The sequence below is a fragment of the Helicoverpa zea genome, chromosome 4, assembly GCF_022581195.2.
Source record: "Helicoverpa zea isolate HzStark_Cry1AcR chromosome 4, ilHelZeax1.1, whole genome shotgun sequence".
In the NCBI taxonomy this organism is placed as follows: Eukaryota; Metazoa; Arthropoda; class Insecta; order Lepidoptera; family Noctuidae; genus Helicoverpa; species Helicoverpa zea.
In genome coordinates, this window is record NC_061455.1 from 11,496,258 (window position 1) to 11,514,987 (window position 18,730).

The 18,730-nt window shown below is 34.7% G+C and overlaps 1 protein-coding gene across 2 annotated transcripts in view; it reads left to right on the top strand.

Moving 5' to 3' along the window:
* LOC124629561 (ATP-binding cassette subfamily G member 4) overlaps nucleotides 1–18,730 on the top strand; it is a 36,494-nt gene that overhangs the window by 5,253 nt on the left and 12,511 nt on the right. For both annotated transcript variants that reach the window (XM_047163005.1, XM_047163004.1), the window contains 5 exons: nucleotides 9,021–9,138; nucleotides 15,264–15,453; nucleotides 15,769–16,093; nucleotides 16,447–16,588; nucleotides 17,421–17,617. In XM_047163005.1, the coding sequence (XP_047018961.1) occupies nucleotides 9,021–9,138; nucleotides 15,264–15,453; nucleotides 15,769–16,093; nucleotides 16,447–16,588; nucleotides 17,421–17,617 (972 nt within the window). The remainder of the gene's footprint in view (nucleotides 1–9,020; nucleotides 9,139–15,263; nucleotides 15,454–15,768; nucleotides 16,094–16,446; nucleotides 16,589–17,420; nucleotides 17,618–18,730) is intronic.

The window sequence follows — 18,730 nt, forward strand, 5'->3', positions numbered from 1 at the left end:
GCATAAATATACCTATAGTTCTGTTTATCGTCCCAATGCTGGTCACAGGCCTCCCTCACTCTTATAGACAAGGACTAGTTGAACTAGTCTAGAGTTTAATCTGGAAATGACATAGAACTAGACTTCTATGTCATTTCCAGATTAAACTCTAGTTAGAAAAGAAAAAAAGTAGTTCGAAACGTTAAGGCACACAAGATAAGGTAAAATGGATATACTGACAGCAATTGTCTCGGTACCAGATGGTAATGGTTATCTACAAAGCAATTTACAACTGATAGGTACTAAGAATTTATCGAAATCACCAAAATGATTTCATGCATTCTATCTTTTGATAGTATTATCTTTCCATGCGTTTGTACTAAATAATAATTTATTACCAAATCTGCCTCGATTAGTATGTAACCTATACCCATTTCATATATGGACTGAAATGATTTTGATTGGTACCTATTCTGAAAGTGGGTTGGTTTGCTGTTGCCCTTTTATTGAATCCGTTTTGCTTAAACGCTCTAGTAACATTCATAAAAGTCACCAATAAAACTAAACCTATGTTTAACCTTTCACAAGAGCTTGCAAAGGCCTACATACTTTGCTGATTCATCTAATAGTAGAAAGGTCCACTTATATTTCAACAGTAATTTTAAGTCAGATGCTTATTGCATTTGGATTTATTTAAACGTACCGCAAACCATAGATACCATAGAACCAAATAGATGGTTATCACACACACATATTTATTTTAAATAACATATAATGACAGTACATAATTGACTGGCGTACTTATTGTACTTGAATTACTACAACATCGGTAGCCAAACGAATTTATCTACCAAAGTATCGCAGTTTTGAATATGAAATATTTAGTTGCGATGTAAGATAAACTTAAATTAATACTTTAATCGCTTGATAAGAACAGGTATTGCTTATCATTATAGTCAAGGCACCAATTGAGAAACTTAATAAATTTTAATTATACTCGCATACTTTGATAGATAACATATGTATTTACGATTACAAAACCTAAGTTTTGATATTTCATGTCCAAATATTTTGTTCAACTGGTTTCGTGTTTAAATAGCCCGTAGTGTTCCATTGGCTAATCCTAGGCTAAAGGTTTCCCTTTTCTCTTTGCCTTTGGCTTGTTCAAAATGGTTCTGGGTTCCTTTAGCCAGGTGTCCAGTTTGCAATTTGCAGTGGATAATGGACTGTGTCCAGTCTATCCCGTGAACTTCTCTATGTCTTTAATGAGGACGCAAATCAACCAAATCTGTCGTCTTAGTTTTGAACATCCAACCTCATTGCCAATTTTCTTCATATACCCTACATAGAAGGGCTAACTTATCTGTCTTTAAGTATTGCGACTTTTCTATTTTTGTATTTTGATCGTATTATCTCATTGAATATTTTTAATTGACAATACTTATTGCTGATTGGTTGTCGTTATCATAGTTTTATTAATATTTGTAACGTAATTAGCAATGTTTTTAAGGCTTTATCTATGCGTAAATATTTGTTTTTATTTTACCTTTTTATTTTTTTCTCCATCGGCTGCGTCCACAGCATATTATTACGATAATAGTGAAGTAGCATTTTCATTAACAGTTTTATATACTGACTATATAAGAACTAAAAATAAACTTCTACAATAGGTATAAATATGTAAATGAGTAATTGGTTATCCAAACTATGAATTGCGAAATTCATATAATGCGATGTGACATGGAAACTTGTGCACTATGTTATCATAGGGAAAACCGCACGTTTTACATAAATGGCTACAAACTGACCATGGCATTTTTGTAAATAGGGAAACAGGTAAATACTTCCATTCATTGATTTTTAATGTAATTGTAAATTTCCGCTGTTAATAATTTAGGGTACTCTGAATAACCATTACAATACTCGCATTGTAGTTGCTTAGGATGGTAATCTTCTTCTACATACATCGGTATCATTCTTTTAAATTAAAATTTTACCTGATATAGGTATATACATAGTTATTACATCGTTAAAAAGCTAGAACGTTTTGAGGCAATCTGAAACAACTTTACTCGTTTTATACATTATACCTAAGCATAAGTTTATTCGTGTATCCTGCCATTCAAATTCACATCATATGATTCTTGAAGAACTTTGTCAAATGACTTAGCTACTAAATGAGTTCTTAGTAGTTATCGATATGAAGCAAAGGTTTCTGTTCATAGCGATAAATGAAATACGTATCTAGACCAAGGCTGTAGTTGCCGACTTAGCTAGCCCTGTGGTGTTGCCACATTTTACTCTATCATTTGTCTGTGTCTGTTGGAATCTTTGTTCTATGCAATAACAGAGTAAACTGAATATAGAAAGGGGAAAATTGCGAATCTGATTTGTTGTAGCTTTCTGGGAATACCTTTCTGTATTATTCCTCTGTTATAAAGAGCAAGATCTCCAAGCACAGGTATTTCCAATACTTAAAAGGCGGTCTCTTCGTGAGATACTTACTTATATTATATTAATGGAAATGTTGAAGCAATTACCTTTTTTGACAAGGGCAATTGACGCAGTAGACTTTTTGATGCCCTGCCCTCTTCTTCTTTGCAATCCATAAGTGACTTTATCTCCCTTTTCCGTATGTTCGTATCTTCCTTACCATCAGCATCAGTCATGAATCCTTTAGTTTTACTCACTGCATCGTTTATTGATACTCAACTCTGGTCTGAAAACCAAAAAACCTTTTTTATGTACTTTAATATAATTACATGGCTATATGCAGGAAAATGTATGCATCACTGTGTATGTAGATTGCAGGTTAACGACCCGTTGTAGGCGTAGAGGAAGGTAAATGAACAGCGCCATTTATAATTCAGTGAAAGGCTGATATTTTACTTTAATTGTTTATCTTAACCTTTGGTGGAATCAGGAATAGGTACCTACTTAACAATGGACAGTGAAATGCCAAAAATCTGAGGCTTGAAAAACCATTAAAAGCTTTTTAAGGATGAAATGGCATGGAGGTTAAAGACAGCTGGGGATTTTTTATTTATTTACCTACATGTCATGATAAAAAAAGGATCTTTGATCATACAGGTTTATGCTGTTGTCCTGGTATCCAGTTTATTGGTTGGTTAAGGGTTGTTTAACCCCCAATAGTCTAGGTAATTTTTACTAGTGATGAATAGACAAAATCACTTGATTTTGTCTATTCATTAAAACGGAGCGTTCAAAAAAACGTGACCCTCATCTCGTCATTACTTAAAATCTTGTTTTAGTGCATAATTTATTTTTATAATATGCTACATTATTTGCTTCTATTTCAGTGTTTAAGCTTAGTTGTGTATGTTTTATATTCTTCAAGGCAAAGACCTACCTGTTCATACTCTTTAGAATTAAGACTATTTCAACAGATAAAACCGTCATTTGATTTTTGGAACTTCTCAGATGTCTTGTGCTCTTTTAATTCTTTCTCTTTACTATTAGAGAGAGCATGGACATTGGTATAAATATTGACCATTCTCTGTTATGATACTGAGTTATTTGTTGAAAAAGGATTCTATATCATTGTCACGTTTATCCAAACGATTACTTTTATTCCATAAGTATTAATAGATCAGCTGTCTCGATATGTTATCTAATTGACATGTTTTTTGTGACCTCGATAGCTTAACGCGTAGGCCATTATTGAATCCATTTAATTAAAAAACCTATTTAATATGAAAGAGTTAAATATGGGTGGACGAGAAATTGACACTTACTAAGTCCAAAAGTAAAATTGTTTTAAATTCCTAGTAATATTATTCATGATATGAAACACGTAGTCACTAAAGTACATTTAAATGCAAAGTTTTGTTGATAAAAAAACAATAAAATAACAACACGTTTTATGTAGATTAGGCAGCAATAATATTTTTGTTGTTTTCTACAGAGAGAGACCTTTGCACATCTTACGTGTATTTCTATACAATGTTATTTACTTCAGACTTTAATGTGAAATCTTGTATCCGACATCATAACATAGGTGTATTCGAATGCTATCAGTCGATCAATGACCATGGGTATAGGAAAGTAGGCCTACGGGAAACATTTTGCAATCTATAGTAGAGTTATAAAGCTGATGAGTTTGTTTGTTTGAACGCGCTGATCTCAGAACCTACTGATCGGATTTGAAAATTGATTTCAGTGTTAAATAGCCATTTTGTCAGGGAAAGGCTGTGGTCCCCTTATTATCCGGATATGTGAAGCAGTTCCCATGGGACGAGGATCAAAACGCCGCCGTCGGAAACTTGTACAAAATACACAAACAGCAAAATACTCTTAAAATGCACAAAAAGTATTATAGCAATACAAGATTTATGCAAATTTTAAGTTGTATTTATCCTTGTTCATAAAAATAGTAAACTGGTTAAAAGATTTAAAAACGTCGAATAATAGTCACATAACTTACTTAATTACAAAATAATGTAATTGTTTTCATGAATTCAGAATCACACAGTAACTAGCGTAAACCGTCTAATATCATTTTACACAATGCAAAAAGAAGACACAAGTATTAATTACACAAATGGTATCCCCAACAATTTTCTTGAAGTCGTTAATTAAAATTGATGGTTTGCATGCGATTAATGACGAAGAACAACGTGTTAAGTGCATTCGTTTGACCTTTGCACTTAATGCAATGTGCAATTTTATTGTAGACGTACGAGTAAGATGGGTTGCACTTACGTTACGGCAAAACAAATATGAAATATGAGGGAAAATATGTTCTATCAATTGTAAGGTCAATATTTATTAACGAATTATCTTAAACATAACATTTAGCTTCTTCATTACTACGATGTTTATTTTTCCTAATTGGCTTCTGCCCCGCTAGCTTACCATCATCATTGCTGGGCACAAAGCTTCCTTTCACACAGAGAAGGATTGATCGGTAACCACTACGCTTGCTCAATGCGGATGATTAGATGATTTCAAACATTATAGTCCAGGTTTCCTCGAGATGTTTTCCTTCACCGTTTCCCGACTATCAGTCATTGCTGTCCAAGATATACTTAGAAAATAAGAAAAGAAAAGTTGCACTTTTACTTGCCTGACCTGGAATCGAACCCGCGCACTAATACTTCAGAGGTTGGCTCCATATCTTTTAGATTTCCTTATTTGTTGCACCTTACTTACCTAGTTGTTAATACTGTATGTTTTCCGATTATAATAATATAAAAAAATAAAAATAAAATAAATTATTCTAAGAACTCATTAGACGATCGAGCGACGAGCCTTTCTAATTTTCTATATCTAGATTACATTTTCTTTCTTTGCGAAATAAGTAAAACAAAATACAAAACAGTAGGAATGTTACAACAATAGAGGACAAACTAAAGCCCATATGGGCAACGGACTTTAAATCATGAGTAACGTTTGACGCCGAGAACAAAGGATTACGAACACACTTTGCGTACCTATGTTAAGTTAGCTATTAATATTCTGATAGTTGTCCCTTAAGTTTAGCGATGAACACGATTCTATTGAAATGGAGTTTGTTTTGCTAATAGGAAGGAGGAAGTTTGTTGACTGCTTATGTTTATTTCGGTATACTAATTAATTTAGATACCTCTTTAAAAAATAAGTGTGTGATATGATACTAATGCGTGAGAAGATATTGACAATACTCCTTTTCTTAAAAAAACTGTATTAAGTAAATAAATCTTCAGTGTCAGTTAAAGCTAAAAAATACATACATAATTAAGCAGAAGGAACCAAGAATTATCCTCATTTGAATCTATCATTTTGTAAGGCGCTTAAGGACACGAACTAAATAAATGTCAACAAACTGAGTACAATAAAAAGGAAATTTCCTACGATCAAGCATTTCTGCGAATCTAGAAGCATAAATAGCTTACACTACGCAAGTTGCAAGTATCTAAAGCCATCGTGCGAGGGAAACCGGTCGCTTTAACGATGTTCGTAAGTGTTTACCTAGCAACCACTACACTGCCTCGCCATATTCAAGGCAAATATTGTTAGAGGCTACTTATTATGTAAATATAATATGTTAATAATATGTATTATAATATGTATTATAATATGTATGTTTGAACTGCCTCGTTGGTCTAGCTGTCGCAAGTGCGGCTGCTGAGCACGAGGTCTCGGGTTCGATTCCCGAGTCGGGCCGAAATCGCTTTGTGGGTTTTAGAAGACTTTCACATAGCAGCCCGGAGCCTGGAAGGTGGTGATTGATACACCCGTGCATCGGAGAGCACGTAAATGTCGGTCCTGCGCCTGATCTCTTTCCGGTCGTGTCGGATTGCCGTCCCATCGGGCTATGAGAGTTAAGGAATAGTGAGTGCACCTGTGTCTGCGCAAATGCTCGTGCACTATAATATGTCCTGCGCAGTTGGCTAATCTCCTTACATGAGAACAGCCGCCGTAGCCGATAATCGGCTAGGAGAACATCATCATCATCATCATCATTATGTAAAAATATCATAAAAACTCTTCTTAATTTTGATGTCGTCAGAGAATTATAAATATTTTTAGAAATGTTGCAATACGCGAGGGAAACAAAAGTGGTCAGAAATCTTTGAAGGATGAGAACTTGATTGTATCTGAAAAAGTAGGTACGTAGGTCACATACCATACATGATAAAAAAATCACTGGTCTGAAGCAGAATGAATAGTTCTTCAGCCCTCTTTACATTAAAATTTTATTTTTTTCATAAGTTAAACACAAGATATGGCAGTGAACTTGGATGTTGTCTTGTCTCCCATTATTGAACTAATTGACAGTGTAGAAAAAAAAAAACAATATTTTGTGCTCATAGGCACCTACTGGCTGGCTTGAACAATTGACGGAAAATCCTATGCGTAATATTAATTTGACTTTTAAATTAGTGACAGCTTGCTTGATGTTGAATAGCTGTCTATAAGGACGAGTTAACTAGGTTCATTGCTTACGCACTATACCTTATTTTTTCGAAAGGACAATGCCAGGGTGTGGGCTCAAAGTTTGCCCAGCAGTGGGAGTAGTTTCAGCTGGTTCCATAGTGCACTCTGAACACGAAATCCAAATATTTTTGAAATCGGTCCCAGAGGTCCCGAGAAAAACCGGTTCAAATGTTAAACTTGATCAGTCACTTTATAAAGTCCAAGCCATTTGCCCAGTAGTGGGAATGGTTAGAATAGGTTCTTTACTTCACTCTTAAGACGGAATCCAAATATTTTTGAAATCGGTCCCAGAGGTCCCGAGAAAAACCGGTTCAAATGTCAAACTTGAACAGTCAATTAATAAAGCCCAAGCCATTTGCCCAGTAGTGGAAATTGTTAAAATAGGTTCCATAGTGCACTCTGAACACGAAATCCAAATATTTTTGAAGTCGGTCCCAGAGGTCCCGAGAAAAACCGGTTCAAATGTTCTCCATAGATAGTCACTTAACAAAGCCTGAGCCATTTGCCCAGTAGTGAAAGTGGTCGAAATAGGTTCTTTGCTGCACTGTTAACACGAAATCCAAATATTTTGGAAATCGGTCCCAGAGGTCCCGAGAAAAACCGGTTCAAATGTTAAACTTGAACAGTCACTTTATGAAGCCCAAGCCATTTGCCCAGTAGTGGGAATGGTTAGAATAGGTTTTTTACTTCACTCTTAAGACGGAATCCAAATATTTTTGAAATCGGTCGCAGAGGTCCCGAGAAAAACCAGTTCTAATGTTAGCAAGCCATTTTAAGCAGCCACAAACCTAACAACCTCTTTTCTTGAAATAACATTCAGATAGATAGTGGTTTCACTGTTAACAGGATAAAAAAAAAACAGAAATAGACGTTTAAAGGTAATTGTTGTTTCTCTTGCTTTTCAGTCTCTATCTACCACAATCAGTCCTAAGTTCGAGTAGCGTCATGCAATTAATATCCTTAATGGCAATGGAAAAATCTTATCAAGACGAATAAAATAAGCTCAAACACGAGGTAGTAAATAGATACCGTTGAGGAGTTCCCTCGTCTCACTGTCATCTCCATCGTCAGGTCAGGTCTTAACCTCCACAGTTTTGTGGTGTCGGAGACATATACCCGATTGACAAGTTTTTATTCGATATGTGCTTACAATTTCCGAGAGTTCCATAATGTTTTAAGGTTTCTATCACCAGACCCTGGACCCTGGAACTATTTGGAAATTAAATCCTTTTAAACAATAAAATGATTGTTTAAATCGGTTGGTAAACGACGGAGTTATGCACGTACTTACGTAAAAAGAATACAAACGAACTGAGAAACTCCTCCATTTTTTGAAGTCGGTAAAAAAAAATCTCTTTCAATACCTCGTATTTGTCGATTAATATTATAATGCATTTCAATTAAGGTAATAAAAGTGGAATAGTTAAGAGTTCGTAAGCATATTTTTCGTAGTATTGAATAAGAGTCAAACCAGTTTTTCTCAGCACTCCTGGGATAGATTTCGAAATATTTCGGTCTGGGACCTATTATAAGCCTATGGAACATAATATACTATGCAGTTACTGTGGGCAACTCTTGAGCCCAACTTCCATACAAAGAATAGCATTGTCCTTTATCCTTGTCTTGGCTCTTTCCCAGAAGATGTTATCTTAGGAAATATGCAAGTTTATTTTTAAGACAACTTCACATAGACTCGTAAACGAGGAAGGCAATTTACGTTTCCTGACATTTAAGTTGGAAGGTCCAAGCAAGACGTCACTGTTATTTCTTACATATTAATATTAAATTCGTAAACGCCTTTTGTTGTAGAGGCAGGTCTGTGAACTGTACAAAAACTTGACCTCTAAGCAACAGCATGTTTATTAACTTAATGCTCTGTAATTACTTAAATTCTGAAGGCTCTTGTGCCGTGTGACTTGCAAAATCTCATAATTTGGCTGGCGACAAATCTCATGAATATAATTTAATGTTTAAATCACGGCAAATGTCTCAAGGCTGTGGATGAATGGAATTAATGCAACATTTAATTCATATGAAGTAGAATAATAAATTACCCTTTTACTCTGCAATTTCTTGCTAAAAAGTATTTTTCTTTTCTATAGATGTGAAGACGATCCTCAAGTCGGTCTCTGGCCGACTTCGGTCTGGCGAGCTGACAGCCATTATGGGTCCATCCGGCGCTGGAAAGTCTACCCTACTCAACATTCTTACAGGATACAAGTAAGTGAAGACAATACCTTGTTAAGGCGACGAATTGGTCAACAATAATTCCATAACCGGCACGCGCATCTAAGGCGCCAAAAGGGGTCGGAGCGTCTGAGCGGGGCGAGGATAACAATACGCGCGCTAGCTTATAACTAAAAGTCGTAAGCGACAAAATGGTTTTGTAATTTTATTATTTTGAAATGATAATTTGATAAAAATTCCTTCTACAATTTTAAAGAGTATGTATATACTCAACTACTAAAAAAGTTAAGAGGCTTAAATCGGTCCCGTTTGCCCATAATATGTGAATCTCTTTTTAAAAAGAGGTATGTTTGATATATTTTTCTCTGTTATAAAAGTTACCTAATCATGTTTTGACGTCTAACAAAATAAGGTTTATATCATGAACTTTCAGGTAACCAAGTTTTATTTTGATCCGTTTTGTATTTACTGAGAAAAATTGAGATCCTTGGCGCCAAAAATTCGTCCTCTTAAATATTTAATAGGCGAGTTTGCAAGTTTTACTCCCGATTCTTGGCACTCGGCTAAAGATTTTGGCGATCATTTTATACTGATTGGATCGATCCAAAACTCGCTTTATGGTATAAAGTAAGTCACCTTTTAAATACCAACTCGATATTGTTTTACGAGATGCCAATTAGTTCCAAAATGAAAAGATCTATAAGCCATCGAACTCTGGCCTGTTTAGGACAAGTAAGGACATAATGAAAACTTGATTTACGCCATTTGCAGAAAATTCTATAGAATAGTGTTTCGAATTGGCTAACTCGCAGATATTTGATGCTTCACATTGATTGCGACGTTCATTCTGCGGAGGTATTCAATTACAAAATGGCTGGAATGGTCGTAAATAAGGAATTTGATTGTCTTTTGAAGAATGAATGCTACACATTTTATGAGGCTTACACGTCATAAAAAATATGGTTTTGATGAATTCATATACAAGACGTAAATATTGCTGTTCTTTTAATTGATGATTGGCCATCTTACAAAATATGAAGTTCTCTATAATCGTTATTTCGTACAGTAAAATAGAATGGATAAGGTAGGCTACATTTTTAAATCAAGAGCAGGAGTTGGATGAGATCCCGCATTCAAGAAGATGTTACACATATAACCTTACTCATATGACCCAGTTCGCATCGTTAGAATGTTTTACATGAGAGCAGTACTGGAATATTTCGTAGTTGCGATGTTTGCAGAAGGCCTAAGTATGATGACCAAGCCACTCATTGGTCACAAGCCTTTTTTGATTGATGATTTCAAATATTTTCTTCTAAATATGAAGAATGTAAATCATCCTCCATCATCCTCCAAGCCTTTTTCCCAACTACGTTGGGGTTGGCTTCCAGTCTAACCGGATGTAGCTGAGTAAATATGAAGAATGTAAATGACAAATTCTAATTAAAATTGATGGTATTATAGCGTACTTTCGGCTATTTTAGATGTTTCGCGGGGTATGTTCTTGCTACCAAGTTTGGTATTGTTTCCACTATTCTAGTAACGTTTAGAAGATAAGAGACACTTATTATGATTTTTTTCTTAACTTGGTAACTTACGTCATTAGTACTAAATAATCCTCGTGTACTTTATTCATGTAGGTACTGGGTATGTTGTGATCTGCTAATGTCATCGTTCCTCGCATAGTTGGCGCAAAACTTACGACAACGTTATGCAATCATACACATGTGCAAACTGTGTCATGCTATAAGTTTTCACTATGTATGGACTCGCTTCTCAGTTTATATTAATGTTTATAAAATAACCTTTTATTACTTGGCATCTTGCTTATTTTATAGGTATTATTTTTCTCACAAAGATGAGTTAATTGCTAAAGGAATAAATCTTAGCTTATGTTCTTAGAATATTACTTATTTCAATGCATTGTGGTCTCCACACAGCATTGTTTTAATATTCTATAGATTTTACCTTCTTGAGGTAGGTATTAATTGCCTTCTAAATAAAACATGGTCACTTGTTCTTATAAATATAAAACCTTCAGAAGCCTCGTTGATGTCACAGATACATTTTTTACCTACATGAGTTGAAATAACTCGTTTATAGCTGATGTTGTACTAGTATCATGTATTATAGGTACTTAATTAGTATCTAGTGACATTGCGTGGTTGCTCAATGTCACGCAGTCTGGTCAAAGGGCTGGTAAATAAACAGATTTGATGCGGAAGCCATGCGGCTTGCCTACTTTTTGTATCTGATAAAGGGTGAAGGCCTTGTTCAAAGAAGGAAGGATATGGAATATTCTTCAATGGATTTACTTTCTGATGTCTGGAAATTTCTGTAGTAATCTTATTTGGGGCATCGATTTTGGACCACCGTTGCGTTATTTTTCCTTGTTGCATTGGTTGCTTGTTGAGATATTTTCGAAAATGAAGCCTCAATTTTTAAGACCTCTCAAGTCTTTTATCTGTCGTCTCTATTATATTATAGACATTGACATCAGTAATTTTCCTTGACCAGCATTTGCGAAAGGTCTTGAGGAAATCACTGCAAATCCTCTTAGTCTTCATATATGAAGCTGCCTGTATACTCGTGTTTTACAAATATATCTTTATCTTAATCTGCTATCTTATTACTATGAAGATTTTATTTGATTCATATCATAACTGTAGAAGGGCAGTACAGATCTTTCTCAGAAATTAGAAATTAAAGGCTGTTGATTTGTGGAATCTAGTTTTAAATAGTGCTCGAGTAACGTGAAGTCCAAGATATTGTAAACTAAATTCCAAGTTTGTCTTTAAACGAGTAAACGATATACTAATTGACATCGTTAAGTAATTACTTTGAGATCTCATTTATTAATAACCAAAATCATTATCGGAGGAATAATGGATGTTTTGTCATCTTTCAAGAAAAGGAATTCTATTGAAATAATATTGGGGTACATGGTTACTGCCATGGTAAGTATGTACTTAAGTAGTATCAGATAATTTTGAAGATAATAAATAAAAACCTTTACTCCCAATTATGGTATCAAAGATTTTAGTATGCCTTTTCCTGTCTTGCTAAATAAATTATCCGGGTGGAAGAGATGAAACTGACGGCATAGGGTAAACCCCTGATGCAGATAATTTTTTAATTCGTCATTTGTCCAATACATACACGACTATGTATAGGTATAATATACTTACTGTATATTATATACAACAACTTCATGAAACACTGAGGCTGCAATAACCTACACACAGTTTAAAGGACAATCAGATAACAGTCTTTGTCTTTTGTAGAACATTTAACTTTATTCTGTATTCTTCAACCAAAGTCCGAATCAGTGTTACTCACCATCAACCAAGATTTTATTTGTCACATGCATCGTTACTAATCCATGGAATAAAACAAATAATATTGTTTTCATCATCAAACCGGACTTGGTTATCACGGCTAGTTAAGTGGGTCGAGTCGAGCGTCCGACCGACGATTTACGCAGTTTCTGTACTATTGCGAACATTTATGTACTAGAAAGAGACGCATTCACTATCTCTGTTACTGCACTGATTAAAATCTCTCATCTCAGAGTGGTAACTATTTTAACAGTAAAGCGAATAAACCGCAAATGCGTTGGTTGGTGGTTGCGCAAATTGCGAGTTACCAACCAAAGAGTTCTTTCTTTTTTTTTGAATTTAAATAAGTAGGTTACCTATTTAAAAGAATACTTTATTCTTTTTTATTGCAAAATACTCAAGTAAAATTGATTTTATGTTCTATTTTTGAATTTAGCTTGTTCATAATACGAATGAGTTTTTTTTTACTTGATCACCGGTTTTAGTTAACGTTTAATACGAGAATTAAAATTAAATCATATTGATAAAAAAGTTCGGAATATTTATAGATCTATTGACGTCATAAAGCAATGCTTTGGAATGATTTAAACACAAGTAATATTTATAATCAAGGATTTCATGGTTTTTATGTAAGTAGTTCCAGTACGGCAACTTTCCAGAAACATTTTGGCGGGTCCTTCTATGTCAAACATTTTACAAATAGACTGGTAGTTACTTAATTGTGGAAAAATTGATATTTATGACTTATCAGAAGTATCAATTTAACTTGATATTGTGTATATTTGTCAACAAGACTTGAAATTCAAGACGTAGTATAAAATGGTCAGTCACCTCATCAGGAATGTACCTATTTATAAACACAAAATACCAACTTATTGTTGTGGTTTAACAACGCCAAAAGTATGTCATTTAGTCAATGTTGTCACAAATCTTTTGTCTTTTTATAATCTTTGGTCTTTTACGGGACATATTGTCACAAGTCTTGTTACTGATCGATAAAACAATGGTTTTAATTTGTATTTCCATTCATTAAATAAAAGGTTCAGTGTACTCGATTCTTTGTTCAAGAGCTAGCAACCAAGTCTCAGGTAGTACTTCAACGAACTTAATCTTTGAAGTAAAATCGTATTACAAATTAAATGATCATCTTTGCAGCGTTGGCATAATTAATCTTCATTTCGGCAAAGGCCCCAGAAAATCTGAGTTCTCTATTTGTGATCTCAAAGATTCTATCGTAGGCACTGCTCTTAATCTTGTGTTTTTGATCTAGACGCACTCTAAGGATTCTACATTGAAAGATATCCATATGATACATGTAATAATCTACTTATCGATAAGTTTTCAAAGCAAATTATTTTAATCATAGGCCTATAAGTCTATCAATTCAGAAATGACAATGTTAACGTTATTTCACATAATAGGCAAGCAATTAACACACATACGTAGTGCAATGAAGAAAGTAGCTTCCATGGTATTCTGCAGGCGATCACACAAGTAGAACGGATTGTATTGCCGCAATCGACACCTACTTGCTAGGTACTAGTACGCTTAGGTCCTTCAACATAAACTTCTGTGTTTCTTATAACAACCATTTACTTTGAAAATAGTACCTGAAAATTCATAGTGAACAGTTTTAAGAAAACTGGTGTTTATGTTATGGATGAACCTGGACCTTCATATTTTTACCTGCCTCCATATTTATATCTATAAGTTCCTATATGCGTGAAGACTAAAGAAAGAAAAGTAAACAAAAATAATGAAGAATATTTTCCAAAATGATAACCAATTACACCTTTAAATAATATACACAGCAAAATGATATATTATGTGAAACTTGATAGTAACACATATTTCTTGATCCAACTTAAATGCTTACGTTAGATCCTATTTCTACAGTTATGCAATAACAGCAAATGTACAAAACGACACAGAAAAGTTCAATGTAATTGCAGGTTCCAATTACCTATGTGAACATCGATCCTGCTTGCAACTGCTGACATCGATTTAATAATTAGTATAGCATGGTGTATCATAGATATTTAATAGGGTATGGGTCAGTTGCGGAACAATGTCACACAAAGTAATTTTTATACGCCATGAAATCAGATTATTCAGTAGGATCCATTTGTTGATTGATCACGATAACATACCGTTAAATATCTAAAACAATCCAATACTCAATAGAGTTTTGATAATTGGGGAGAAAATAATGTTTCCCAAAGATATTTTGTAGAACTAACCATCGTAGTTATTTGGTTAAAAATATCAAATGAATTTAACCTTACTTTTGTGGTCCTAGGAGAATACACACTCTTTACAAAATTGATTCGCTCAAAGCATGCTTGGTTGTATTAACATAGTGCTACGTATTCTAAACGGATATGAAATTACGATAACTGATTGGTATACCTAAAGTGAAGATATGATAGTATTACCGAATATACATGATTGCATCGATATTCAGATCGACCTTTACTTTATTGCACTTGCACTGGAATTCCCTAATCAACTTGATAAAAAGTGAATATCACAAAAATAGGTTAAGATTAGATTTAATCTGGTTACTACCCGGAACGCTGACCACCTATACGTACCTACTTACTACGGATTTATATACTGTCTATCGTTGTTTTGCGAATAAAGATTGAAGGATAATAATATACGTAAAGCTCATATCAATATTCAATCTCTAATCGCTCATCAACGAATATAGAAATCCACGGATAGTTCTCAGTAGTAAGCAGTGCCTATTAATCCGAAGGAAAAATAATCAGTATGCAAATGAATAAACCTTGTATAATCTTACTCTTTCCTCCTCAGAACATCAGGAATGGAAGGCAGTATAACAGTGAACGGCATGGAGCGAAACCTTTCGAGTTTCCGCAAGCTGTCCTGCTATATTATGCAGGACAACCAGCTGCATGGAAACCTTACAGTTGAGGAGGCCATGGCTGTAGCCACTGCTTTGAAGCTGCCCAGTGCTACCACCAGCGCTGATAAGGAGGAAGTGGTGAGTAGACAAAGCTGGTTTCCAAATAGTGGTGTATTTCTTCTTTGGTTTACCTGGAATTGTTGCGCCCATGGTAACGGAAACAGCGTTGAAAAATAATTTAATACGTTATAGACTATATACCTATGCAGTTAATGACAACTTTTGCATTAAACAATTTTAAGAAAAAAATAGAATAGTACCTTGAAATCTAAATAACTTTCTACCGCTAGTTCAACACCACTAAAAAACTAGTAAAGAAATTCTTCAATTCCTTCACTGTTCAATATAAAGATTACACTGAAAAGCATTATTACAAAAGGACCCTTTTTCCAGATCCAAGAAATCCTGGAAACTCTCGGCCTCTCGGAGCACCACAAGACAATGACATCCAACCTCTCCGGAGGTCAAAAGAAACGTCTTTCAATCGCCTTGGAACTCGTGAACAACCCCCCTATTATGTTCTTCGACGAGCCTACGTCAGGCTTGGACAGTTCCTCTTGTTTCCAATGTATCTCGTTGCTGAAGACCTTGGCGAGGGGGGGTAGGACTATCATCTGTACTATTCATCAGCCGTCCGCTAGGTTGTTCGAAATGTTCGACCATTTGTACACGTTGGCTGATGGTCAATGTGTTTATCAAGGCAGTACTGGACGACTTGGTAAGTTAGACTTTTGAATCTTGTTTAATATTTTTGTTCTATTTTAGGGGTAAGTTGCACCAATTAACTAAAATGATAAACAAACTATAACCTATGCTAAATTGCTGCCATAGGTCTTATCGCCGATTTGACAACTGAAAATGGTTCGGTTATCGTTATACTGAAATTGTGCAACTCACAGTAAGATTTTCCCATTTAACAAAAGTTTTTTCTTTAAATCAGTACATACTTATTCAATTTTTGCAACAAGCGAAATTAAACACAAAAAAACATCTGCAAAGCTCTTAATTCACCCCAAAAGACCATCAAATCCTCTAAAATCACTCAAATATCCCATTTTCTCGTACCTACAGTTGAATGGCTCGGCAGCTTAAGCCTGCAGTGTCCATCGTACCACAATCCGGCGTCGTTCATCATTGAAGTGTCGTGCGGCGAGTACGGAGACAATACCGGCAAGTTGGTGCGTGCTATCGACAACGGCAAGAATGATATTAGGTGAGGGAAACCATCTTAATGTTTGAAAAAAAACTTTAAATACTTGATATAAGTGAGTTTTCTAGATGGCGTATACCAGGGATGGCGAACCAATGGCACGCGTGCCCGTGGTGGCACGCAGCTAAATAATTTGGGCACACCATTATTTTGCAAGTTTTCAATTGAAATTATGTACCACAACCACGTACTCGTGCATTCAATCAGATCACATGAGAACTATTTCCCATATCCCGAACAGAGCCTATTTTATTAAGATATCTGAGCGCTAATGTTATAATTTTTTAAGAAAATTTTCGAATCAAAGACAAGTCTATTCTTCATAATCTTTTACCTTTTCATGTTAACTTTTTGTCATAAAGGCACGCCTCTATAATTGCAGTTATTTTTTTTTTTGATTTGGCACGCAAGTCAATAAAGGTTCGCCATCCCTGGCGTATACCATATGCTAATACTCATGCTAAAATCGTGGGTAATTTTGAAAGTGTTTGTGTCTCTTTCCAAATGAAGAAAATGTGAACAAGGAAAAATTACAGACTTTCGTTGAAATAAATTATTTTTTTTACAACTGACCATGTCATTCCGTGTACTGTTATTAAATTCAACTGACGCATTTTGAAATAACATGTTTTGTCATTCTGTAATCTTATGTTGCGTGAATTTCTGCACTCCTGCAAGAATGCAATATCTGTGTATTGCAACCTATGAATGTATTAAAAATAATTAGTGGTTCTTTTACTTAACTGTAGCAATGTAATAGAAATCCTTTCACATTGTATCACCCGTTACACGAAAATTAACAACCAAAAATCCCTTACATAAAATTTCCTTCCAGAAACGGCATGCCGTTCCCAGACAGCAAAGTGCCCGACTACAACAATAAGAAAGCTATGGAGGAATCCTTGAACAAGGAGTGGAACAAGAACGACTTATCCCAAGTGCAGGAGAAGTTCCGCGATGGTAACAACACTAATGGCAATGGAAACCTACAGAATGGAATACTGCAGTTTGCTGCTAGCGAAATTGCTAAAGGTAGGCTTGTATTTGAACCTTATTTTTTTTTGTATCGTGTGAAATGTGGTTTTATGTTCTTTGCGTTTTCGACCACGGACTGTATATATGAATTTTCACGCTCAAGTTTTAAAGTAAGTTGTTTTAAGACAAACGGACGTTCGTGTTGTCGGTGAACTTAGGCTTTAGTTGTTTTCCGATTCCAGACAGAAATAAAGCGTTCCTATATTACTCAGAGATAATTAGAATGTAAATTAAGTAAATCCAGTCGTTTTTAGATAGTTATAAACAAAAATGTAACAAATCCTCTTTATAAAATAAATATTTATAGATGTGTATGTGATCAGTTATGTCAGATATTTAATCATGCAATTCTTAACTCCATTCTTGAATTCACGGGTAAAAGGGTATCTATCAGACACATAAACATAGATAGAGGCCTCGACATAGATTATGACGTCACCTTTATATAAATACTAGCTTTTGCCCGCAACTTCGTTCGCGTGGAATAGTGACTACCAGCAGATTTTTGAGTTGACCAATAGATGGCGCTATATGTCCGGAATAATTTTATTTTTTATTTTTTTTGTAATAAAAACTATCCTATGTCCTTTCTCAAGTTTCAAACTATGTCTGTACCAAATTTCACACAAATCGGTTCAGTAGTTTAGGCGTGAAGAAAAGACAGACAGACAGACAGACAGAGTTACTTTCGCATTTATAATATTAGTTTGGATTAAATACTTCCGGATGGCTTCCATATATACAGAGTGAATTAATTATTTCCTTCGTGTCTTACATAATAAATACCTAATAATTTATTTGGATATACAAATAGTGTTACCAAGTAGCCGGTTTGGGAACTAGTTTTTGGTCCTTTGTGGCGAAATAAATCCAGTAAATAAAGTAGGTTAGACCCTAAAATTATTTTTCAGTTTTCTTACTTACACTGATGGAATTGCGATAAAATTGTTAATCTTGAGATAATTTACACAGTGGTTGTACTGCCTTCAAAGCTAAAACTTTTTTTAAAGATCAAATAAATTGTATAGCAATAAGATTCATAGCCAAAAATATAGGCCAACAACCAGTCTTTCCCACAAGGCTAACACAAGGACACGTTTTAAACAACAG